The sequence below is a fragment of the Hesperophylax consimilis genome, chromosome 10 (genome assembly GCF_061612785.1).
Source record: "Hesperophylax consimilis isolate HC1 chromosome 10, BYU_Hcon_1.0, whole genome shotgun sequence".
Classification (NCBI taxonomy): Eukaryota; Metazoa; Arthropoda; class Insecta; order Trichoptera; family Limnephilidae; genus Hesperophylax; species Hesperophylax consimilis.
Genome location: NC_142845.1, coordinates 35,339,854 through 35,367,026, shown reverse-complemented (window position 1 = coordinate 35,367,026; position 27,173 = coordinate 35,339,854). Strand labels below are relative to the sequence as shown.

General features: G+C 34.1%; 1 protein-coding gene across 2 annotated transcripts; it reads right to left on the bottom strand.

Moving 5' to 3' along the window:
• Positions 1–57: 57 nt before the first annotated feature.
• On the bottom strand, positions 58–26,200 carry LOC149420698 (beta-glucuronidase-like). Of its 2 annotated transcripts, XM_089636883.1 has the most exons (13): positions 25,846–26,200; positions 17,419–17,615; positions 16,300–16,482; positions 13,064–13,230; positions 10,963–11,108; positions 9,162–9,358; positions 7,285–7,431; positions 6,960–7,132; positions 5,683–5,826; positions 4,962–5,046; positions 4,220–4,396; positions 3,759–3,900; positions 58–366 (listed from the first exon to the last, which is right to left on the bottom strand). In XM_089636883.1, the coding sequence occupies exons 1-13, from the start codon at positions 25,886–25,888 to the stop codon at positions 164–166; spliced, it is 2,004 nt and encodes a 667-aa protein (XP_089493009.1). In that variant the 5' UTR covers positions 25,889–26,200; the 3' UTR covers positions 58–163. The 2 variants fall into 2 exon arrangements, with proteins under 2 accessions (XP_089493009.1, XP_089493010.1); XM_089636884.1 differs by lacking the exon at positions 25,846–26,200 and having other exon boundaries at positions 17,397–17,585.
• Between the last annotated feature and the right edge of the window lie 973 nt (positions 26,201–27,173).

The window sequence follows — 27,173 nt, the reverse complement described above, 5'->3', positions numbered from 1 at the left end:
ATTGAATTGGGTGTCTTGCCCAGTATTCACATAGAAACCAAAACTAAAACTGCACACACAAAAAATAATAACAAAACAATGAATAAAAATAACTTATATTATTATCTCTTAATCTTATAATGATTGGACTGGTTTGGTATACAGCGGGTCCTGAGGGATGAGATCATAGCTCAGAGCGGGGCTTGCTGACGCTGCTCCAGCTGCTGTGGCCGGGGGCGAGGTAGGGGAACAGATCTGCCGGAGGGTTCACTCCGTCCAACTCCTGCGCCAGGAGGTGGTGCCTGATCCGGAGATGGTGCGCCGAAGCTTTAGGCTGCCTCTCTCGAGTGAAGATGCCCTTTTTGTTACCTCCAACGCGGGTGACAGCTAGAATTTTTTTTTTTTATTAAACTATTCAAAGAACCTTTACTTTTAATAGTTTTGTAGTAATGCTGCAAAATAGGAACCTAACTTATATTATGAGAATGTGTTTGGTTCCTACCGGCCTTTATCCAAAGTATGTACCTACCTTCCCAACCATCACTACTTAGTTTGAAATGATCTATGGATTAAAAAAAAATGGAACAGGAGAGAGTTAAACAATTGAGTTTTTTTGTTTTGAAATAAGAAAGAAAAGGATTGTCTTCGAAGCTGGTTGATTTTGTTTGTTGTGAAGAAAGAATCGTCTTTTCGTATTTCAGATTACCACGCTCTGGTTTATTTTCGGGTAACAGTTATTTTATGATAAAAGTTTATTGTGATTGTCTTGTTTTTTCAAACTTCTCCAGCTGATGATCGGTAAATGATTTGGTTACATAGACATATGAATATTAATAGACGAGAACTTAAAGGCGAGGGGTCAAACCAACAGTTGGGGGACGCAGAGGGGAAAGCTGACTGTGATTCGTCAATAAATCAATCTGACAGTATATAGGCATCTTGCATTATAATATCACTATTTAGTTCTTAAAAGTAAAATCTGCTTTTGAATGAATAGACATTTTTACATGGGAGCGCAAATTACTCGCCACGTTATGAACAAATTTGCGAAGTCCAAATTTGGCAAAGTAAATTTCTTCTATTTTCAGAGTTGAATATTTTGTTTCCGTATTTAGTTAAGACACTTTTATAAATGTTTCAAAATTTACTTCCCAGTAAACAACGATGAGCACACTTGAGAATCACGACATTCGAGCAATGTTGGAGGGTTGTCACAACTGCTCTGTTCCTATTAATAATAAAATAATTAAATCTTTAAGAAAATATATAACATTTCACTTTTAACCCTTAAATGCATACTGTTGCAAACCAGCAACATACCGTTCAAACCACCTTTAACTCTTTGGTGTATACTTAATGCATGCCGTTTTAGAATTATCAAGTTCACGGTAATATATTTTATCGAGTGGCATAACCTTTTTTTTCTTTCGCGAATGTCAAATGTCACTTTTTCTTTAACAAAGTGAAGATTCTCGAAAATTGGTTGGAGGTTAGAATTACAGTTTGGTTTTGCTGTTATTATTTTGATTTTCTTAGGTAAGTAGATACAATAATACAATACTTATAGGAATAACTCGTATTTTTCCGGTACACTTATTAGTTTTGATTTTTTTTTAATCAAATATCATTAAAAAATTACAAAAAAATAAATTCTTTATATTTCCTTGCATATGCATGTAAATATCTACAAAATATTTTTTTTTCCAGAAAAATTAATAAATCATGCATTTAAGGGTTAAGAAGATAATAGAAAAGGAAAACAACTAAAAAAACAAATGAAATTATATACACACAGCTTTTACCAGCGATTCCTAAGAGTATTTGAAGTAAAAATTTGGACATCATTTTGCTGTCCGATGACACTTTTTCAATTAAAAACAAAAAACATGTTTTTCTATCACACATCGCCACTCGGTATAACCTAGCGCATTACGTGATATACACTCCTTCTCGTTCCAGCAGTACCGTACATACGAAACAACGCACGTACCTAACACGTGGTCCGTTGCGACGTGTGATAGTATGATCCAAAGATAATATATGATCGGTGGCGACGTGCGATAGAAAAATATTATATTTTTAATTTTAATAGATAAAAAATATCATCGGACAGCAAAATGACACATACATTTTTCATTATTGTAGAAAGCAATCACTTTGTGGTTTGACATATTTAAAATGAAATAAAATAATTTTTGTTTTAAAACCACGAGTTTTTAATAATTTTTTGAACTGACCGGTTTCGCTTCTTTTGTACTTGTGTAAATGTATTGTATGATTTCTCTGTGTTTGTTATATTTATATCATGTTGTCTCCCTCAAAATTTTTTTTTATATATAAGCTCACACTTTGTACTTCTTGTCTAGTAATAATTTGTACCCTGAAGATGCTTGTGTAAAGCGAAACCGGTCGGTTCAAAATATTATTAAAAACTCGTGGTTTTAAAACAAAAATTATTTTATTTCATTTTCATACATTTTTCATTCCAAACATGCTCACTGTATCTACATTTTACTTCCAAACATACCAATTTTTCACAATTGATAACCAACCATTTATCCTATATTAAGGACGGGTCGTTTCGGAGTATTTGAACAATTCATCAAATTTCAACGTTCATTTTCAAGTTCTGTGAAAGATTTTTTCAAGTTCTGTTTTTATTTAAGTTTTGTCAAACAACTAGCCTATAATGATATAATAACAGAACTTGAATTGGACTTTCACAGATCCCAGAAATGAACGTTGAAATTTGATGAATTGTTCAAATACTCCGAAACAACTGTTGTTTATGAGTTGTGTAAAATTCAAAACTCGTTTAGTAATAACGCCATTAAAGTGGAATAAATTTAAAAATGATTGGTTTATTATCCTTTATTGATACGACGGAGTTCCAGCAAGAAATAACAGATGAAAAAATAGACGTTCCAAATGATACGATTATGTAGTTTATCAAAGCGCAAAAGGCGAAGGCACATCCCTGATTCTTATGCAAATGGCTTTGTATTTCGCGTCCACATGTGATAGTATATGTTTCTAAAACTGATGAGCTTAAAATAAAGTAAAATAATGCTTACATATGGAATGTAATACGACAATTGGGTTTATTCTCTTTTACACATCTATTTTTACAAGTTTTCATAGCACAAGCCACCATTTTGCCGTGTTATTTCGTAAAATGAACCAATGAAGACGCTAGTTCGCACAAGAATGATGACGTCACATTTTCTAGATTCACGGGAGGCCATACGCGAGCCCAGCCGGCTCCAATGGAACCGGTATGGGGAGTGGGGAATAATACGCTTTTATCACTTAGGGCAGGTCTACTAATATTCATATGTCTATGTTTGGTTATATTTTTCCTCCAACTACAAATTTGTATCCTACATTCAGTTTCACGTAATTCCATCAAACATCATTGTCGTTAAATTATTATTTACAGTCCACCTTCAAGTTCACCTGAAGCTGTATAATTCGTATGCAGTTTCGGATGTAGCACCTCTCTTCTCTAAATAGTATAAAACAAAGTCACTATCCGCGTCCGTCTGTTTGTGCGCTTAGTTCTTCTAAACTATGAAACATATTTTGATAGGGTTTTCACTATCGTTATCGAGAATTTCTTCTGAAAAGTTTATATGTATGGACATTATATTTATTGAAAGTAGAGAAAAGTCAAGCAACGCCGGGGACACGTCAGTTAGTTCTCTTATACATATCATTTATGAAAAAGAAGGAGAGATTACAACAGAACTATTAATGGCATGCCTTTGCATGTTACTTACTTTGTTGATCAGTCTTGAAGTCAGCGAAGTTCCAAATGAATTCACCGATGAAGAAGCCCATGCCTCTTAGTTTATCAAAGGCTTTGAAATGCCTCGACATTAGCTGCACTTGATATTCCTCAGACCAAACGAATTCTGGGCTCTGCAAAGTAAAATATTTAACATGATCTATCTAGCTACAATAGAATTATTTTATAAAAATTAAATAATAGCCAGTGAGATAAGTAATATTACAAAAAGGTTGCCCTAGTTTCCTAAGGACTGTAACAGTAATTGAGAGAATTGGATGCTGAAATAGCACAGGACAGGGATACCTGGAGGCGCCTTGTCGACGAATGGATTCAGGACCCAAATAGGACAAGAAGAAGACATTGAAGATGGGCCATGGGAAGGGTGATTGAGGATGCCAGGAATGCATGATATACATACTGTTTTTTAGGTTATATTAATATGTAACTCACTATGTGTAATCCAGCAATTGTGTCTGCTCCGTACTCTGACATAAGTACCGGCTTATTATACTTTTCGTGCCAGGCCTTAGCTTCAGCCACCACCTGGTCCGTGATCATGTCTAGCCGGCCCGTATTTCTATACCAGGCGTTGTACCTGTTGAAGCTTATGATATCCAGGTGTTTACCCTAGAATAAATTAAATACCATTAGCTTCATGCGTACATACATCAACCTCACTACTTCCCTTGGAGAATCATGTGCAAAGTTACAACATAACTGTTTTTGTTAGAGGATAATGTGTGTGTTTACAGAGAAAATGGGGAAAGAGCTTCATCACACAGTTACAACATAAGTATGTAGTAGGTAACTGAATACAGCAGGAGCTAAATAAATTTATTTTATAAATTTAATTATTCAATTTATTATATCATTTTACTAACTAACTAACCATCTCTTCTATTATTCTGCTTCTTGACATGGCTCGGATTCACGTGATCGTGCCATGTCCTCCTCAGGCGTCTCCGACTTCTGCTACCATTGGCATTCGCATCGTATATTCTCCTTACACTCCTTTCTTTGCTTATTCGCTCTACATGCCCAAATCTATTATTTTATTTTTATATATTTTAATTTATTTATTTGTTATCATTCAAACCTGCTAAACTACTTATGTAGGTACCTATTGACAATATTTTATCTAATTACATGATACATTTTCAAAGAATGCATAATAATGATGATAGATTCTTACGGCTTTATCTTCAGAGAAGTTTCTAGCAAGAGCTATTGTTATAGCTCTGGACGTATCCATGGCTCTCACATGCTTAGCTACTTCCCTGAAAAAAAAAGAATAATCAATAAAATAATATGTATTATTATTTTTCATGCATTTCAATTCCGTGACCGTTGCTCTTGTGTTCCATATGTTGGGGGTTTAACTGCTTGTTCGTCGATAATGCTGGCAGGCATTGGTTGAATGCAAACCTTGTATAGCATCAATGTCAAAACATACTTTCTTTTTGTGGGACTTTCCACTTTAAAAATTGTCCTAGCATACTCAAATATATTTTATTCACTTATTTTGAATTAACTGCACATTAAATGCCACTTACATACATGATAGTTATCGACAGTCATATTACAATTTACAATATGAAAATAAGAAAGAAAAGAAAAATTATGAGATTATATAAGTTAACAAGACGAAAGAAAAGAGAATATATTTTAGTATAAGGTTTTTTTTTAATTTTTAGAAGGCAATTCACCCAATTGCAATAAAGTTAGTGAAGAAAACAAAAATGAAAAGTCTCTTTTGCAGTGACCTCATTAATATATGCGCTGCTAAAATGTTTGATTAGTACAGCTTTATACTTCAAAAAGTCAAATTATTAACATTGGCCAACATAGCATAAGAGTTACCAAGGTAAAAAGTTATCTATAACAGAAACTGTTAATTTATTTTCAAAACTTACCCAAAATAATCGTCAGCAGCAATCAGCTGAGTCCTGGGCTCATTAGCGATGGACCACATGATGACAGACGGGTGGTTCTTATCCCTATTGATCAATTCTGTCAGGGATTCCTTATGCTTTGCTAACAGAACGTCGGAGTAGAAACTGAAAGGAAACAGGATTGTCAAGAAGTTTACTGATAACCTGAGAATCAATCAATTGTGATGGAAATAATGTTGCAAGGTGAAAATTATTTGCGTTGACCTTGAAATTCCAGGCAGAGAAAGTTTTTGTTGATTTAGCATGCTGATTTTCTGTTTAACATATTCACTTAACAACTTAGAAACAGAGGTTTGTGACATGATATAAAACACATGCTGTAACATGTTTTTTGTGACAGGACATAATAATTATTGTCTTTGGATATTAAAATAAATAGAAATTAAGAACATCTGTCTATATAAATAAAAATGTATATGTTCGTTTTTTCAAATCATAAATCTCCGAAAGTTCTTCGCCAACAAATATAAATAATTATGTGAACACTGTAAAAATTATATAGAAATAAATAAAATAAAAAATAAAAAAAATGGCTTTGAAATTTTGACACAACGTTGCATTCAAATATGCATGTGTTTTATATATGTACCTATAATATATAGATGTAACCTGTGACAGGTAAAAACATCTGTTAGACAAACAAGTGTTTTTTTAAAGCACCATCTGTTGGATGTAAAGCAATCCGCTCTATTGTTTCTCTATCTGCACACACAGACTGAGCCACAGCAATGCGATGCGGAGCACAGCTAGTCATGAATATAAGATGCAAATTTCATATTATTCATTACTTATTCAACAAGTAATTTAACAGTGTTAGTGAGAAGAAAGGCATTTTTTCGCTTGAATAATCGTTTCTGCCACAGGGTCCTCTTCAATATTATGTTGGCAGAATGACATATTCATAAAGAGGGAACTCCAACCTAAATTTTGGCATCCTTTTCATTCGGGTGTTGGATGAGATGGTATTGCCTCTGGAGGGTAACAAGTGCCTGGCGGATGACCTAATAGATCATCTGGCAATGCGACATCTTATCCACTCAATCTCAATGAAACAAATTCCAGAATTTTCCCTCTTCCCGAATCCCTCTTTACATATATATTAGACTTAATATTTGCGGTGAAATTGTTTTCATTCCAATTTGTATAGAATACACTTCTATTTTTCGTCATTCTATGGATGTATCATTCCGTACACACCCAGTGATTGTTTTTGTACAGAGAACGCTATGTAGACTTACTCTGTGTTGACACTTGGGCATTCATCAATGATCATTATACCCTGTTCATCGGCAAAATCATACAACTCGTCAGCATACGGGTAGTGGGAGGTCCTGTAAGTGTTGGCGCCGATCCAACGAATCAAGTTATAGTCCCTGGTAACCAGAGGCAGGTCCAATCCTTTACCACGTATCTAAAATTATCATAATGCCAATTAACATTCATAATGTACAGTCCGAGAAATAAAGCAAGTTTTGATTAAATCCGTTGGTTTAACTCAGGATCATGAATTGTGTATTCTATGTAAATATATTTTAGCAATTGATATAGTAAAATATATCTTACGTCAGAGTCTTCGTGCCTGCCGAATCCTCGGAGATACGCGGGTTTGTTGTTGATGAAGAATTGAGTGTTGGTCCACGTCACCGTCCTGATGCCAACCTTTAGTCTGTAGACGTCAGCTTTTGGAATGGAATCTGTAGCAATATGTACCTGAAAACATTCCACAACTTATTAGAATTTAAGATAATAAGTGTCAGAAGCACTTATGTTGATTCAATCCAATATTGTATTTGTATGCCTTTCTTGAAAGATCAGAGAAGATCACAGACAAAACTATTTATTCATATTCATATCGTCTATGTACTGGCGCAAACAAATAATTCGTCTTAATGTTGTAAAGCATAGTTTGCAAAAAGTGTTTTTTAATAAAAATAAATTGATTAACGCCATCTGTTGCATACCGAATGAATCACTTGGGACTCGACGAATGGACTGTAATTTTTAACAAGAAAATAAGATTCAACAATCGCGTTTATCGCAGGGAAAAATAGGAGTGGGAAAGGAGGTCTTAATTTGATTCACGCCATCTGTTGCATACCGAATCAACTGGTACTCGACAAATGGACTGTAATATTTTACAAGTAAATATGATTCAACAATTGTGTTAATCACAATGAAAAATAGGAGTGGGAATTTATTACCTTAATAGATAAACTAATTATATTTTATCACCTTAATTACTACTGTAGGGTAAATTAAAGGGAGTTTACATCTCCCGAAAATAACTACAACATTATTTTTACCTACATTCTTGTGAGGCTGGTATCATTGTAAACCTGCGCGCGGTACCTCGCGCGGCAAATAATATTATTTTGTGTCTCAGGGCGACACTGAGATTATCTTCCACTTTGGAACGCGCTGAAATATACTATATATCGCAGCCGCGGCAATTTATTTGTATGGCATGTTTAATTATTAATCATCGTAATTCGTAAAAGTTAATAATCTCTAATGCAATAATCAACACTACCGTCTCGCTGAATGCGTATTACAAACTGTAAACAGGGCCAAAGTGTGAACGCTGTTGGCGGGTTAGCACCAAGATCTTTGATGTATGAAAATGCATGAAAACAGATAATTATCGGGTTAAACGGCCAACGTTGGCAGCCAACGCATGCAACAGCCAAGTGGTCCTGTACATGCTGGGTCAGCGTGTTGACCCAATGCATTAGGACAACGTGTACTAGGCCCATATGGTGATGTTGGATAATATTATTTGACATCCAGTGATCCCATTCCTACCGAAATTTTGGTAGATCTATCGATTTCGGCAAAAATATCCGATTTTCGAAAAAAATGTGAATTTATGAAATTTACCAAAATTTTTTGAAAAACTACTGAAATTTTTGAAAATCTACGGAATTTAGTTAAATCACAGAACTGGAACCGAAGTTTTTGAATTTTCGTATCATGGGGATTTTTCTCTTCGGAAATTCTCTAGGTACAATACCCTCTCCCCCCAAGATTTTCAACTCAGGTTTCCTACGTAAATATATTTTGTGGAAATGTTGAATGTTTATTTAATTTTATATTTAAAATATCATAATTACCACAATTTCGCATGTGTGTTTGATGATTTGACATTTTGTTCTGAGGTTGGCGCGTAGGTAGTTAGCGCTGCCGTGATTTCACCTCAAATATGTGGAAATATCGATTAACAGTGACAGATGGTTTCATGATTGTGATCTATAGTTATATTCAAAGAGCTGCCATTTTCTGACGATTTAGTAGTGTCCTAAAATAGTATTTCTTCTCTAATGGCAACGTAAGTATGAAAATAATGATTGTGTAAAGTGAATATTTTTCAATTTGGTCGCTATATAGGGATCGGTACGAAAAAAAGTATTGTGTAAAATGCCTATAATACTTGGTATCCTTACCTCCAGTTTGTAAAGATATCCAGGTTCGGGATGCATCAGGAATGGCCACCACAGATTAGCATTTGGTATTTCTATGGTGTTCTTCAAGCCCTGACTACTGGCTACGATGGTGTCATTCTTGTCCAACACATTGACATAGCAATACACCTCTTGGTCGCCAGAAAAACCTCCATATGAAACATTGTAAGCTATTATACCTGGGAACAAAATTTTTGATTGAGCCCATTTGAATTTCGTAAACACAGTTTTGTATTGGAAATTTATGCCTCAATTAGGCAAATATTTGGATCATGAAACACGCCCACAAGGCACTTCCTGTGTTATTCTTTATTCTATGGTGATACCAAATAAAATTGAAAATTCAATCTAGACCTATAGAAAAAGTCAATAGATTTCATCAAGACATCATCTAGATTGAGAATAATATATAATATTCGGGTAGAACTTTGCAATCACACCAAAAAGAGATGGCAGCCAAAAAATAATTTAAGTTAATGTTAGTAATTCAAAAGTGAATGTTATGAGATTTATAAAAAATAAGAGAATGTAATAAGCTAATAATAAAACTAATCACTCATTTGATAAAATCTGGGGGGCAAAAATATTACATAAAAATGGAATTGGAATTAGATTAAACAATTTAGAAGCCCTCGAAATTAAACAAAAGCCATTAATAATAATTTAAACACAATTATATAATAATCAAATAAATTTAACTGATAGTCCCAGACTTAATTTATTCCGTTAATCTCCGCTGAAACTGTGCCCCCCCTCATTTACCCATCCTAAATAAGTTGTCCCCTCCTTTTCTATGTGTGTGTCCCTTTTTTTCTATTTTGTATCTCTATCACTCATTGTTTTTATTTACTTATATATATGTGCCCATATCTAATTATCTTTAGTTGACAATAGCTCTGACGAAGCTTGGGAAAAGCGAATTCCGGTTGGCTATCTTTGTTAATTCAAAAATAAAAGTGGTGCATTACAAAGGGTGTTTTTTCATTTCATATATAATGTCACACTACAAAGTATTTGCTTCATTCGAAAAAAAAAAAGAAAAAATCAACGTATAATACATCTGTTTTAAGCTGTTTGCTATAACTTATTGTAAAAAAATGAAATAAATTGATTTTACTGAAGATTGAACCTTCCTCCCCATGAACTAGAGTCGACAACTCTACCAACCTCGCCAAATGCCGATTAGGTAGGACCGACATTTATTTTTTATATTAACCCTTTCTCTGTCGGAAGGTTTTTGGTATGGATATTCCGGCAGACAGCGAAATCAAATCGTCATATAAAACAGCGTGTTAACGCCTTGTGAGCACGGCTACCTAGAGCGCGTACACACACTTATGGCACACAACCGGTTAACTGCTGTAACGTCATCTGATTTCGGAGAAATGCGTAAATGTCCGCGTGTGTGCACGGGAGTGTCACCAAAATAAAATTGCCTTTTGTAGATAGAATGCATAGTCATCGAAAACAAGTCATTCAGCTTGATCGGATATCGGGAAATGTCAATCGGGGTAATTTGCGCTTCTAAGATTTGCATTCATTCATTACCGAAAACAAAAGTGAAATTCAAATAGTTGTATTTAAAAATATTCAATATTGAGACTTTGGGACAACCCTTTGGTCCGTTTTCGATTTGACCATTGTGAATTGTAAATTGGGTCAAGTTTTGTTTGTAAGTATGTTCATTTTTATAAGTAAGTTTTTGTAAGTGTACTAAAATATTACAAGAGGAAAATTATAAAGCAATATCTAAAGCTATAACATAACATATTGTATGTATTACCTGTAGTGTTGTCAATGTGTGTGTTGACAATAATGTCGTCAATGTAGAGGTTGGGTGTGGAGTACAGGTACACTGGACGGTCGATACCAGCGTAGTTGAAGAAGTCAAATGAATAAGTCTGTCTGAGTTTGATGGTACCGTTATCTCTGAAATATAAAATGATACATTGCTGCAGTCATTTTACACATTTTACTGCCGACCTGGAGATGTAGTGAGGTTGGGGCCTCGATTCTCACACAAACATATTTTATTTTTTCACATGTAGCAAACACTTTGTGTATTGAGGGTTTTATATGTTTTTTACACACAGTATTAAACATGTTTTTTATATAACCCTGATTCAGGTTCAGGGTGAACCGAAACCGGTGGGTTTTATATAAAGTGATATTAAAAAGAAAGTTATTTTAATCTAATTATTACAAATGTATTTTCTCTTTTATAGTGTTAAGATGTATAAATATATATATTTATATATATTGTCACTTGCAACTTTTGGTCCGAAAAACCAGGAGCTCACCACTCTGCCGCCGATTTTAGCCAGGATAAATTTAATAAGAATTATATAAAATTCTAAATTAGGTATGTATCATACGTGTTCAGAATAATGCCATCATTTTTAATATAATTCATATTTACGTAAAATTGAAACAACACTCTGACTCTGAAATCCTTAAATACAGTGTCGCCGACACATAAAAAATTTTTTGGCCAAAACCAAAGCCAATCACAGCAAAGGAGCATAATTACGAGTTCAAAATAACTATTTTTGATTCTGGTTGAAATTATGACAGGAAAATAAATATCAACATCAAAAAATAACTATACGCCAAAATAGTAACCTGAAAATTTACACCTAACTGCATTTTTTGCACTTTGAAAAAATGTTCAATCCAAAAATGTTAAGAATCAAAGCCAATATGAAAAACTGTATATTTTATTGTAAAATAAATAAACGAGATTTAGGGTGATGGTTTAGGTGACCTAGTTAGAGGTATTGCCACATAACGTTGCATACTCCTCGGCCGGCCAACAGCCGAAAGGAAAAATACCTTACTAATTCACTTCCCATGAAGACCCTACTTGAGTTTGCGCTATAAGTATAGAGCCAGATTCAATGTCAAGTCAGTTCAACAACTACCTCTGAAAAAGAAACAACTCTTCTGAAAAACCAAAACCAAGTCTCCAAGTAACCTTTTCAAGTGTTTTATTTAGTAGTAAATACAGTTCCTTTCCCAGTTAAAAATCAGTTTTGCCTAGTAGTAGATTCATGTGTCAAGACAGATTTAGAAACCAATTCTTCTCTGTACTTTGAAGTGGCTTCACTGCATTTATCGCCGCACTCCTCGAGGCTGATTTCGTGACAAGTTGTATCCGTCCCCTATCGTATACAGTATCTGTACAGACTTATAACTGTCTCGTACAATATACTTAATAAATATTGTAAGGGAGTTTAGTTAGACCAAGGCTGCCCAACCCCAGGCCCGCGGGCCACAATGTGGCGCGTGTGTAACGAATTATAAGTGTCCCGCGTGAACCATTTTCAAAAAATCCGACAATCCGCCAATTTGAAAAAGTGTCGCGGGCCCGCGGTAAAACAAACAATGCAGCTTGCGCGCGGTCACCACTGTTGCCAACGAAGGCGATTTATCGCTATTTAGGCTACTCAGAACGAGAATCAGCGACGAAAAAATCTAACCTGTTGAACTTACTTTTTAAACAAAAATACACCGGTTTTTGATACAATATTTTTTGCGTCCGAAATGGAATCTTGTAGCCACCCCCCCCCCCCCCATGGAATTCGAAAAATTGTTGTGGGGAATCACATATGATGTTTTTGGGTGCGCGGAATTTTTTCTCAGCGAAGTTCCGTAACAACCCCCCCCCATGGATTTCAAATATTTTGTGGGGAGCACTCATTTTGAATTTTTTTTGGGGAATTATGTTTTATAGAAATTCTCTAACAACCCCCCCCCCCCCATGGAAATAGGAACCGTCAGGAATTCAGTGGCCCGCCAGTGATTCAAAATCGTCAATTTCGCCCAACTGTTAAAAAGGTTGGGCCGCCTTGAGTTAGACCATGCAAATGATACAGTTTATTTACGTTATTATTTCATTGACCTCTCCCTGTGGCACTGTGTCATTGAGAAGTGTATTGTCGCAAGCAACGGTGAGCCTATTTTCCACTCCGTAGTCGATGTACTCGGTTATTTCCTGCTCGAAGGGAAGGTGTCCTATCTCATGGTACATCACCGCGTTTCCATTCACCCACTGAAAATAAAATAAATAAATAGCTTTACTAAAAAAAAATAATATGTCATTTAACAATTTTCTAAATAACCACAGGAATCCCGTCTCCATACTACATACCTCCCCTAAACAAAATGGAACAGATTTTAAGTATACATCTTGTATGGGCTGACTCCTCTGTTTTATGAAACTCTATATCGTTTTATATGAATATTTCATATAAAATGTCAAACTACCAATGACATTACAAACTTACAGACATATTCTTGCCTCACAAAATTAACACAAAATGTGAGAAGTAGTAAACACACTTACGTTTCCAGAAAGTTCTTAATTCAAGCGTTGGTCATGTATGACAAAGATAGACATACGAAGAATATGTGTGTTTAAATGAAATAGACTTATTTAAATTTGCATTGAAATATGCACTACATTCTACATCACAGATGTGATCGAGATCGACGTCATCGACGTTCGTCCTCTTCCTTCTCACGCCTTGTTTGAAAACGAAAAAGACAGAATATACTAGAACGATGACGTCACATACGATTTCTCGCAGGGACTAGTATACACTTACTCGCTTACACTAAGATGAATACGCAATACTATACGAGACGATCTTCTGCCGGTAGGCTGTCCTTCGTATGCGTATGTGTTGTTACATTTTTTGCTATCTCACTTTCTCTGATGGCGCTTAAAATCTTCAGTAAACAATCATTTATTTATATATAATTAATTTGAGTGGATTCACGATTGAAATGCTATCCCTTGACATTTACTAGTGTTTGCCGAGTAATGGAAACACTTTCTCATCACAAGGGCATTTTGGCGCTTTTTTATGCAATTTGGTTAGAGATAGCAAACAACCTCATGCGATGCATGACAATACTATATCGGAAGTACGACAATTACTTTATCTTTCGATTGCCTTTTTTGAGATCTCTACAACGTGTCTATAGTTTGTAATGTCATTGCAAACTATAAAATGATTGTTTCTACAAAAGTAAAATATATTAAATATCGGCTGCGGTTCTAAAAATGGACTTGGAAGGGCAAGCTTCCTGCCGAAAGATCGGTAGTGATCGGTAGATAATTGATAAATGACAGACAACACTTAATTGGCAGTTAAATTTAGAGATGCGTGTACACTATTGTACCTACATACTGTACATTGTACACGCACTACTGTCAACTTACAAATATAATGTACCCATTCAATTATATTATTATATTGTGGTACTATGTGTCAGACTAGAACTAACATACAATTCACATCATTATTTTAATATATGTCTTATTAGACGGACGTTTTTGCTAAGGAAATTGATAAGATTACTGAAACATTACAGTCATCTTAGGAATTTCTATGGATGTGAGAGAGATCAAACTAATACAAGGGCTTTTATACTATAATATATCTATTACACTCTACACTGACGGTGTCAAACACCTGATTTTACTGTCCCATATGTTACCAGAAACATATAGAAATATAAATAACATCTTGAAGATTTTAAATTTCACCTCAAAAACATGCTAAAAATGTAAACTGAATAATTAGATAAAAAAACAATATATAACACATCCCCCATACACACAAGCTCAGCTTAATCATGAAGATACCATCTTATAATATATTATATTATTTAAAATTATTATTGCATTGTAACATTTTTTTGTAAATCATATAACATTGTGTTTTTTTACATTAAAAAATCTACAATAATTTGAGAGCAATTACGATAAAGCAGAAACAGAGAAATTTTTGAAGATGCTGGTACCATTTATGATAGCAAGGAAGAATAATTCGATTCTCATTGAAATAATGACAAACCAACAGATTATTGCAAAACATTATTGTAAGTTGGAAGATAAAAGAAATGCTGGTAGCATAACATAACCACACTTGTGCGTTCCGCTATGTAATCAATTTCAGCCTTGAGCACTCAGAAATTTTTAAGCATTTGGTTCAGAAAATTCCCGCCCTCTTTCAAAAAATTATACCACCGAATTTTAATATGGAGATGCATAAACTGCTGATATTGTTAGAGGGCCATTCAATTTTAATATGGAGATGCATAAACTGCTGATATTGTTAGAAGGCCATCAAATTTTAATATGGAGATGCATAAACTGCTGACATTGTTAGAAGGCCATTAAATTTTAATATGGAGATGCATAAACTGCTGATATTGTTAGAGGGCCATTCAATTTTAATATGGAGATGCATAAACTGCTGATATTGTTAGAAGGCCATTAAATTTTAATATGGAGATGCATAAACTGCTGACATTGTTAGAAGGCCATTAAATTTTAATATGGAGATGCATAAACTGCTGATATTGTTAGAGGGCCATTAAATTTTAATATGGAGATGCATAAACTGCTGATATTGTTAGAAGGCCATTAAATTTTAATATGGAGATGCATAAACTGCTGATATTGTTAGAAGGCCATTAAATTTTAATATGGAGATGCATAAACTGCTGATATTGTTAGAGGGCCATTAAATTTTAATATGGAGATGCATAAACTGCTGATATTGTTAGAAGGCCATTAAATTTTAATACGGAGATGCATAAACTGCTGATATTGTTAAAGGGCCATTAAATTTAAATATGGAGATGCATGCTAATACTATATTTATTGACACACATTGAACGCACCTATTTTCGACTTTTTAACCCAATTTTTAGGATTTATAAAAGATATGGAATAAACATATCATATAGATTCGTATTTGAGCTGCTCGGGTGTAGAAGGGGAAAAACTTTTTTTCTTTCGATCTGAACATTACAATTTTTTTTTAAACATATTTCTATTTTCTTCGGCAACTAAGTCGACACTTCAACGCATTTTAAAAGACATATAAACTATTTCAACCACCTTTGCGACTGATTTTTTTCAAAATTTGACTTAAATAATTCCAACTTCCGTCTCTATTTACTCGAAAATGAAAGCTGAAATCAAAAAGTTAGACCAAAATCGTCTCCAAATGTGACGTAATGACATAATTAAATACCGTGTGTTTATTAATAAATACATTTTAAAACTGTGTAAGAATTGTTCGTAACACATTGTCACACTTACAACTTGAGCGGCATAGTGCACGCTACCAAAGCGCAGCCACACTCGGCTTCCGGCATTCCGCCACGTGTCGGGTACAAAGAAGCGGCGGTCGTACCACACGAGACCCACGTGGTCGGGCACCTCGGGGTCCTGCGACAGGTCATTGTAGCTGCTGGGCACAGGCATTGCCTCCACGGGGCCTGTCTGGAAACATACACAAATCCTTGTATAAAAACATAAGTACTGTTGATAGCTCTATTGTAACCTCTATATTTTCCTCATCAATGGCACATAACAGAACAAAAAGTTAGAAAGAAACTTTAAACAGACACAACCGTAAAATTTTTGTTATTTGTTTTTGGGGTGTTATGCCGTATTGCGCTAACTCCTTCTTTAGCCAACGTTTCCGACAGTATTGCAGTGTCCATCATCAGGGCAGATGTGTTATTAGTAATGCTGTCCGAAACGTTGGCTAAAGAAGGAGTTAGCGCAACACGGCATAATACCCCAAGAACAAATAACAAAAATACTTTTGGCCGTGAAAATCTTAAATCATATATGTACAACCGTAAAATGTACATTTATTCTTACTTGGATGGTCTAAGAGCTCCATCGAAGCCAGAGTCAAGTTAGCCTTTCAAAAGTTGGGCATCATTGCTGATCCTGTACTAATCGCAAGTGCGCCCTAAAGTACTAAAACCTTGAATCTGTGCAGGACGGGCGGACCATCTCTGAGGAACTAGAACTATTGAAGACAATATTAGCGATTCCTAAACGTAAATTTGAAACAGAAAATCAGAAAAAGATATGGTCACATCTAGGACTCGAACCCAGGATCCTTGCCTTGCCGGGACACGCTCTACCAACAGAGCTAATGGAACCCTATCTCCTTCAGTCATATTTAACTGTATCATACTTTGAATAAGAACTACTAACATTATCTTGTGCCCCGGCAAGGCAAGGGTCCTAGGTTCGAATCCAAATGTGACCGTATCTTTTTCTGATTCTTTTGTTTCAAATTTTCGTTTAGGAATCGCTAATATTGTCTTCAATAATTAAATATTACAATTTGAGGTTTTACTCACTAAGTTTTTCCAATAAATAAAGTATCTATTTACCTTATCAAGGTCTGTCTTATACCAGTAGTGCTTGTAGCCGAACTCGGGGTCCTGCGGAGACAGGCGGAAGTTCCAGATCCCGTCCAGGGACTTGACCTCGCGGGTCTCCGAGTCCTGGGGGTACAGGGCACCACTGCACGCCTGCGCTACCGCCCCCTGCAGTACTTGGCACGTGGGGGGCATAGCCAGCGTCATTACTGTTAAGTAGTAGCTTACTCTCTGGAAAGAGAGAAACCACATTTATTTTAATTTATTCATTATTCCGAGTGTGAGGAGGTTAGTGAAATACCACAATAGCACACAAAAGAAGAATGAAAATGTGTAAATATAATTTTATTTTTTATTTTTTTTTACTTTATTAATATACACAACAGAAAACAAAAAATAATTACCTAGTGTCCAATAACGTAAACAAAAAACAAAAAAAAGATTAAAGAAATTTTGTAAAGTTCCAGTTTATGAGGGCTAGGGCCAAATATGTCCAGAATCTTTCCACTACAGTGGATGTTATATAGTCGACACATTCACACAAGAGGTTGTGAGAAGATTAAGTTGGTTCTTTAGAAAGGAATATGGAAAGTTTCGGGGTCTCTTAGTAGACGGTGATTCATACTGATTTTGATTGCGGCTAAGTGGGAACATTCTATATTTTTATTCATAATTTTGATGTAATAATAATATGTATATATCAAATACAATATTTAAGTATAGGAATATGGGATACGTGAATCTCCAGTATTTGATAACTTGAGGGTTAACGTAACGTCCTATATTCTACGCGTTCATAGATGGCATAAATTTAATTATTTTATGATAATCCACTTTTTGCAATATATGCTTTAAAATTTTACGACGAATTTGCGAATTTTTGGGACCGTACATACGTAACATGAAACCCAATTGTATAAAAACCCAATTCTTTCAAGAAAGTTTAAGGCGATGCCATACGTAGTAATTCAAAATCATGTGTTTTTGGTTTGAAAATTTGGTCGCCTAGAAATGTTCCAGATGCTTTAAATAAATACTGCAAGTAGAATACATCTTGGCCTTTGAAATAATCGAGTATTTTTTAGATAAGTCTTTTTATAAGCCCAGAAAAAAATAATGTAAAGGCCTATGAAAACTGCTTTAAAGTTCAAAATCTCCTACTTACGAACCCATTTTCGCTTATGATTTTATTGTATAATGTGGCAAATTAAGTTATTTATAAAATGATCGAAAAAAAATCAAATATTTATGCTTGAACATCCACAAAATAAAATAAAAGGCACTTTTTGGCCGTGTTTTTTTCTTGCATAAATCAAAACAGGGGGATGGTGTTAAGCGGGAATTTAAACCTTATCGCCATCTACGTAAGGGTTGTTATTGATAGCGGCTCAATTTAAAATATTACACGACGTAGTGCGTCGCCTTAATGTTAATTGATCATTTACAGGGTTGAACCGATTGATATTTAAGACTTCTTAGTAATCTCGGTGGAATGATAAGTATTTTAATGAAACACATAGTCAATCGTTGACGCTGTGGAATGTTCGTTTTGCTGTGGGATTGACAATAGTTTGTTCAATAATTTTCTCTCTCACTCTATCTATTTTGTTTTACTTATAATTGCACTAATGCAACTGTCCATAGTTATGGAAAGTAAAATCAAAAGTTTATCATTGTATTCATGGATTTTAGATACTATTTCTGCAGACGTTCACAAGACAACCGAGGCAAAAATATTGACCGGTCGATTGAAGTTCCATCAATCACATTTCAATTGCATATGTCAATTGCAAACACTTGACAATTGATATTTATCGTTTCTGGGGAGCTTAACAGTCTTTTTGATACGCTTGCTAGCTAATTTGATAAAAAGCTGAAAAAGGCCGAAATCAGCATTAAATTGCAAATATTAAAAAATCCAAAAGGAACTGATCGCCAGCTTTGCTGGTTCATGTGGAGTTCCACAAGTTGTTCCTGGTATGCAACCGGCAGGGAGAAGATTGTCCTGATCATAAGCGTCCTCCTTTAGAAGTAGGCTCCAGACCTCGAGACGAAGATCTTCAGTTGTTAAGCATTTCATTAGTAACTATTTTCATAGAGTCTTTAATTGTAAGTTATTTCTTAGTTTTGTAAAACTCCTTGATCTGTAATTTCACAAAAAAAGTCCTAGTCAAACTTTTCATTGCCTGTTGTGTTTCACACAAACAATAATGAACCTAACTGCCTCTATCCTATTTCTTCCCCTCCCTCCCTCCCACATCACAATATTGCCCATATTGTGGAACTACATTTTGGATAACATGATTTGGGTCCACCATATGCCATAAAAAAAAAAAAAACACTGTAATCGATATTTTTATTCATTAAAATCGTCAGCGGCAGAGAATTTTCCAAAATTTGCGAGCATCAACACTATAAAAATAACAACCTACCTGCCTTAGGTTCGCGTCTCCGCGAAAAGAGATAAAAACAAATTTGCCCACGCGGCCTTCTGTCATTTTCGCAATTCCACCAAAATAACACACGCCCCATGATTAAACCAATAAATGAACGGACAATTTTAGGTTATTGAGATATCGGAAGTTGTTCAATCTTTATAATGAATTGGTGTACATTATGAATACCAAAAAATATGCTGTAGATCAGGGGTGTCCAAACTAGATGGGACCCAGGGCCAATAAAAAAGACTAAATACATTGGTGGGCCGCAAAATATTTATAAAAATAAAATACTGGTATTAATACGTAATATCGTTATTTTATTATCTAATAAGCCATAGCCCATTTTTTGCCCGAAATTCGTCAGTTTCGGGAAACGTTCAGCGAGGAGCTTAAAAAAATCAATTCCTGTTTCTGTTCTGCCCTTGTAAAAGGGGTCTGATTGCAGATCACACAGTTCCAATTGATAATCAATCTTCACACTCGCAACTGCGATCGTTAATGGATGAGTAAAGAGAGCTATATCACTCTCAATTTTTTTTAAATCTGCAAAACGCCGCTCAAATTCGACGATTATTTCGTCCATGTATTTGAGGTGGTCCAAAAAATTACATTCTTCAAAATTTTTCATCTTTAAATAATGTTCTTTACAACTTGAAAAAAAAGAAAAATCATTTTGTTGTAGACGTTTTGAACAATTTCAGTTTACTTCTGAATCCATTCACATTTCCGTACATGTTGGCTATATTGAGGTTTTTACCTTGCAATTTTAAATTTAATTCATTCAAGTGTTGCGTCATATCAGTTAAAAACGCAAGATCAGCCAGAAACTGAGGATCTCGCATTTTATCTTGTAGTTCAGAAGTGTCAGATGATATCTCATTTTTTAGAAATAAAGTTATTTCTTTTCTTAAGGCGAAAAAGCGTTGCAAGCACTGGCCAGCACTTAGCCATCTGATTTCCGAATGCAATAGTAAATCTCCATAGTTTGCATCGATTTCACTTAAAAAGTCTCTAAATTTTCTATGTGTCAATGCCCTGTTTCCACCTCTAATCAAATTGGTTATCCTTATAACAACTTTCATAGCATTCATTTGACGCAAAGATTTTCCACACAAGGCTTCCTGATGTATAATACAATGCAACAACGGGCAATCAATGCCATTTTGTGTTAGAAGTCCCGCGAATCCTGTCACTGTCCCGGCCATAGCTTTTGCCCCATCGGTCACAATACAAGAACACTTACGAAATCCTCCATATTCTACTATAGTTTTGTTAACCGCTTCAAATATATCACTGCCTTTAGTTGTTCCATGAAATGGTATTAAATCCAGCATTTCTTCCGTGATTGTAAAATCTTTGGAAATGCAACGTATAAAGATTATTAATTGACTGACATCGGTCTGGTCGGTACTTTCATCCAAACATATTGAATAGTATTCGCAATCTACAAAGTAATCACATATTTTTTTTGTAATATAATTACCCATGTCCTCTATTCGTCGCGCCACCGTTTGATGAGATAATGCAACAGATTCAAACTTTTCCGCTAATTTCGGCTGCATAAAGCGTTTAGCCATTTCAACTGCGCATTTTTTTATTAAAACTCCATCACTAAATGGTTTTTTGCTCTGGCTAATTGTAATGAAACTTCATATGAGGCAGCCAAGCTTTGTTCATTCTCAGTACTTACTTTTGAAAACATACTTGTTTGCTGTATTAGTTTTTTTTTGTACTCAGCCACCATAACTTTTCTTGCTTCACCGACATGTTTTTTATACTTTTCTTCATGTAAAGAAGTATAGTGTCGCTTAACATTACATTCTTTACTTACAGATAAAACTTGCATACAAATCAAACACTGAATTTTATTGTTATTGTTGGAGATAAAGTAGTCTAACTCCCATTTCGCATTGAATGTACGATTTTCTTCACTTAACTTCCTCTTCTTTGTAGACATGATGAAAAGTTCAATATACTCAAACACAAAGCGAACAACGTAATACCAAACTTTAAAATAATGTAAAAGTCTTTAATAACCTGAGAGTAACCTTGCGCAATCAAAACTTTCATTGCGTTGAATGACAAGTGACAAACAAATGCCCAATGAACGATGCGCGGTAGGTACCTATTTTGAGTTCGGGGAATTCCCCGAATTCTCGAGTCAATAGTGATGTGAGCGACGTGATCGAATATACCCAAAACGTTTGAATTTCGTCGCGAGAAAAATAGTTTGCTCATTAATGTATTTAAAACTTCGAACAAAGAAGATAATGAACTAAAATCTGAATAATAATTGCTTTCATACAAAATGTGACAAGAAATAAATAAAGTAACTAAGTTAAAGCAATTATTAATTAAAATAAATATAGTTTAAAAAAACTAAAAAACACGCTTTTAAATAATATCGAACTAAAAACTTCAAAATAATTTTTAAAATAAGCTTAAAGCAATAATGAATGAAAAATGATAGTATTATTGTTAAAAAGCGTGGGCGCTTTGTGCCATATTTTTGTATATCGTGCGCCCGACGCTTTTTCCCAATAATACTATCATTTTTCATTCATTATTGCTTTAAGCTTATTTTAAAAATTATTTTGAAGTTTTTAGTTCGATATTATTTAAAAGCGTGTTTTTTAGTTTTTTTAAACTATATTTATTTTTCACTTTTTAGTTTCGTATGCTACAAAAGCGTGTTTTTTTAGTTTCTTTAAACTATATTTATTTAATGGTAGTTTCTTTATTACCGACTATGGTTCTAACAGGTAACTTTTATTCCGGAGAGGGAGCCTGAGAAACGGCTACCACTAGGGCCGAGGAAGGCAGCAGGAGAGTTACATACAAGCAAGCAAACAAGCAAGCAAACAAACATACAAGTGAAGTTTATATAAAAGCGTGTTAATAAAGTATTATTATATGCAGTGGGTACACCTACAGACCTCTTTGTAGTCGGTGTAACCGAACCGGACTTTTTTTTGAAGTCGGTTAAAAAAAGGTTCAATGGGCCGCAATAATCTAAACCGCGGGCCGCATGCGGCCCGCGGGCCGTGGTTTGGACAGCCCTGCTGTAGATAAATAGAAGGTTTTCCTATTAGATTACAAATAAAAAATAAATTACTGAATAAAAAATATAAATGCAAACTACTACAAAATATTTTTTTTCAATAGAAATGTACGAACGCATAAACGAAACAACTTTAAAAAATACAGTATTGTGGCTAAGATTATCTGTGACAGTTTTCACTTGATTAACTTTTTTTCTTTCTTATAAAATTATTTACAAAATAAATAAAAAACAGTTTTTTGCTCGAAATCGAACGTTTCTAGACTCCGTTTGTCAAGCGATTTTAATGCCTATTACCTACTTTATAAGGAATACCAAGAATATACACTTTTTTGGCTTGTAGCTTCCTCTTAAGTGGTGTGATTAGCCATTTTTAGTTACGACGTTATTACCATTAACTCTACGCAAATTAGATAAAATCTTCTACTGCCAATACAGTAAGCGGAAAATATTGCTTGTGTCGTGAGGAGGACTTAGTCATCCGAGGAATTGAACGTACGTCGACCCAAACGCGATGCGAACTCAGCCACTGAACGGTCAAATGGGTAGGCACCATAGACATATTATGTCTGTGGTAGGCACGTATAAAAAGGCTACACAAATATTAAAAGGTATAATAATTACACAGCAGAACTTCTTTATCAATAAACCGTTGTTTTATAAATTGAGTAATAATAAATTAAACTTGACAACAATAAATAAAAAAAGCCTTCTTGAAAAAAATTTAAACGCTGATGAAGTTACCTCCGACCTGTGGTTTGCCAAAACAACGTGATGATTTTATCCGCTGAGAAACGAAAAACTAATTTTCTAATAGCCGTCGACACGCCAGTTCGCCATATTGGTGTGGTGTCATATGCGCATGCAGTAGCTGATTTAACGCTTAATTAAATACAAAATACGCTTATTTAAATATGAAAACAATGGCAGCATGCAAGTTGCCGAATGGCCACGAATGAGAGTGAAAATAGACAATATTTATTATCTAATAAAGAAATAATGTTACTCATAAAAACCCGACTCCGCGGTAAAATTTTAGTTAGGAAATTGGTCGGTAATGGGTGGTGAAATTTTTATAAAAAATATTTATATTTTTGATATTATGTGAATTTTAAAATGTGCCGGGAAATTCTGTAAAGTTTTTCAAACTGAGAATTTTTCTTATTTATTTGATTTAAAGAGAAAATAATTTGACTGCTTGAAGAATAACGTATAGGTTATATATTTTTCTTTTGTTTTTAGCATAGTTTTTAGTTTCCTTTATTATTTGTATAAGTATGTACTTAATGTGTTGGGTAATCGATATTTATTTTTTATCACATTTTTAATTACCTAGCATCAAATAAACTATGGGCGGACTGCACGACCAATGAGATAATATATATTGTTATTATTATTTATTATTTGTTCAGATCGTGAAAATAATATTATTTATCAAAAAGCGTGTAAAATGTGTTATTATTTACAATAACAATGCACAATATACATTATTTTTCAAACACTTTCCCTGCATCAGAAAACCCTGGAAATCTAGCATGTATTTTCAACTGATCTTTTTACCGGAATGCGGATCGTGCATATTGTGCATTGTTATTGTACCTAAATGATAACACATTTTACCCGCTTTTTGATACTTAATATTATTTTCACAATCGAACAATAATGATGATAACAATTATGAACAAGTAATACATTATAATAACAATTTATATTATCTCGTTGGTCGTGCAGCACGCCCACAGTTTACTATCTAACCTATAGGTTGTATATTATTATTTTCAGCAGTAATATTATTTTATTTTTAAATGGAGGTTAGGTAATTGTTTTACTATTCATTTTAATCTATATTCGTAATTTCCACTCTCTTTGATAATTTATCTGTGCCTACGAACGAGGGAGACATTTTCAAAATTGGAATTGCTGAGAAAATTAAAATCCAGAAAAGCGATAAACTAGGTAGGTACCTACCTATAATATTTATTTATTGTACCAGACGCATATTACTTATTCTAAATAGCTGACGTGAAGCCGGCGCGGTGTTGCTTGAGATTATGAATGGTTTTTAGTAAAGTGGTAAATTCTAGTGTACCTGATAACTGGCTGTATTTTAAGGTGGAAATAATATTATTCTAAAGAATTAAATAAGTTTTTTTTTAAAAGTATTTGTTACACTTGATTGTGCCACGTTTTCCTCGGGCGTACTCGACTTCTACCATTCGCTTCCTCGTCATACATTCACATCTTTCTTCATTTATCTTAAGGCGATGCACTACGTCGTGTAATATTTTAAATTGAGCCACTATCAATAACAACCCTTACGTAGATGGCGATAAGGTTTAAATTCCCGCTTAACACCATCCGACTGTTTTGATTTATGCAAGAAAAAAACATGGCCAAAAAGTGCCTTTTATTTTATTTTGTGGATGTTCAGGCATAAATATTTATTTTTTTCGATCATTTTATAAATAACTTAATTTGCCACATTATACAATAAAATCATAACCGAAAATGGGTTCGTAAGTAGATTTTGAACTTTAAAGCAGTTTTCATAGGCCTATACATTATTTTTTTCTGGGCTTATAAAAAGACTTATTTAAAAAATACTCAATTATTTCAAAGGCAAATATGTATTCTACTCGCAGTATTTAATTAAAGCATCTGAAACATTTCTAGGCGACCAAATTTTCAAACCAAAAACACATGATTTTGCATTACTACGTATGGCATCGCCTTAATCACAAATGCCGCATTTTTCTATCACCCACTTCACGTAGAATCATGAAATCCACATTGGTATTATTAAAAAAAATATATCGACCGTAATTCGACTACGTATCTCATTTCAGTGCAGATTCATTTCTTCTACCATATATTTGAAATGTTATATATTTTAAAGATATTATTTTAGTTTTAAGATCTTATTATGATATTTTTTTATATATAATTCAAAATTACTCACCATTTTTGTATTGAACTGTCGCCAGTAAATTAAAAAGTGACATAAATTAGCAAATATTATCAAATGTCAATGACATGTTATCCGCCACTAGTTAAACACACACTGCATAAATATTATTAAAACATTCCGAGAATTCCCTCGCGTCAAAATAATAATATTGTGCTAGAATATTATTACCACAACGTAACAACAATTACTTATTCTTACATGCGAGTTTAGTTCATTGTTTTTTCAGAGTTTCCGTCTTTGTATATAAAAAAATCCACGCTCCGGATTTAAACATCTTCCGCTAGGCGCGTCCATAAATCAACTACATAAATAAACTAATCACAAAAATAAACAAATAACTACATAAATAAACAAATAACTACATAAATAAACCGATCAACTATCGGCGCGATTCCCGACAGACTTCGGGTCATTGGGTGGCGAGATATTTGACAGCTAAATGCAGGGGATTTTACTGACACCAGTTCAGCGCAACCTTTTTTTAAATTTTTCCTTATCGAATAATTAATAAATCTACAAATGCATGTTTCTTTGTTTTTTTTCGTACGCATTTCTATACCATTCATGAAGGTTTGTTATTATTAGTGCCATGAATGTTTAGTGTGTGTTTTGAATGATATAAGAGGTCGGGGACGCTCGATAAAGACTTAAAGCATTGTCTCAGCACTGGAATCAGATAAGGAGTTGAATTAAAGTCGACATAATGTAATTTTTTAACAGTAACAATGTGGATTTCATGATAGTACGTGAAGAGAATGGTAGAAAAGTCGTGATGCCCGTGGAAGACATAAATCAAATATTTGTGTCAAAATTAGACGTAAGTGGTGAACGAAGAAAGAGGAGTAAGAAGAATGTATGACTTGGAAGTGAATGGTTGAATAGGTCGAGGACGCCCGAGGAAGACATTGGAGGATTAAGTGAAACAAATACTTATTACAGTAAAATAATACACATCAGCTAGTATTATATAAAACTCATCCCTTCAGAAAGTCATATCCGTGAATGACTAATAGAATAATTGCAAACCTAACTTTCTTAGATTCTTCAGACGAAACTCATTCTGGATCTCTATAAACAAAGTGATTCAAGTTGGAAAATAATACTTTTTTCCAGTTTTGTTGGTCTTATTATATTCTTACGCTTTGGTTCATCGTTGGTATCATACAATAAAGAATAAAACAAGTGTTTTGCGTGCGTGTTTCGTGATTCAAATATTTATCTAATCGATGTTTAAATTTTCATACAAAACTGTATTTATGAAATTCAAATGGGATGGAGATTAAAAAACGCCTTCGCATTTGAAAAGACTCCAAACTTTC

Bases quoted from the DNA above. Each gene is read 5' to 3' on its own strand.
- LOC149420698 (XM_089636883.1), bottom strand. From the start codon at position 25,888: ATGTCACTTTTTAATTTACTGGCGACAGTTCAATACAAAAATG. The intron at 13,231-16,299 runs GTAAGTGTGACA...TTTTATTTTCAG, and splicing joins TGCACTATGCCGCTCAAGTT to TGGGTGAATGGAAACGCGGT. The intron at 9,359-10,962 runs GTAATACATACA...TTTTGTTCCCAG, and splicing joins ACACATTGACAACACTACAG to GTATAATAGCTTACAATGTT.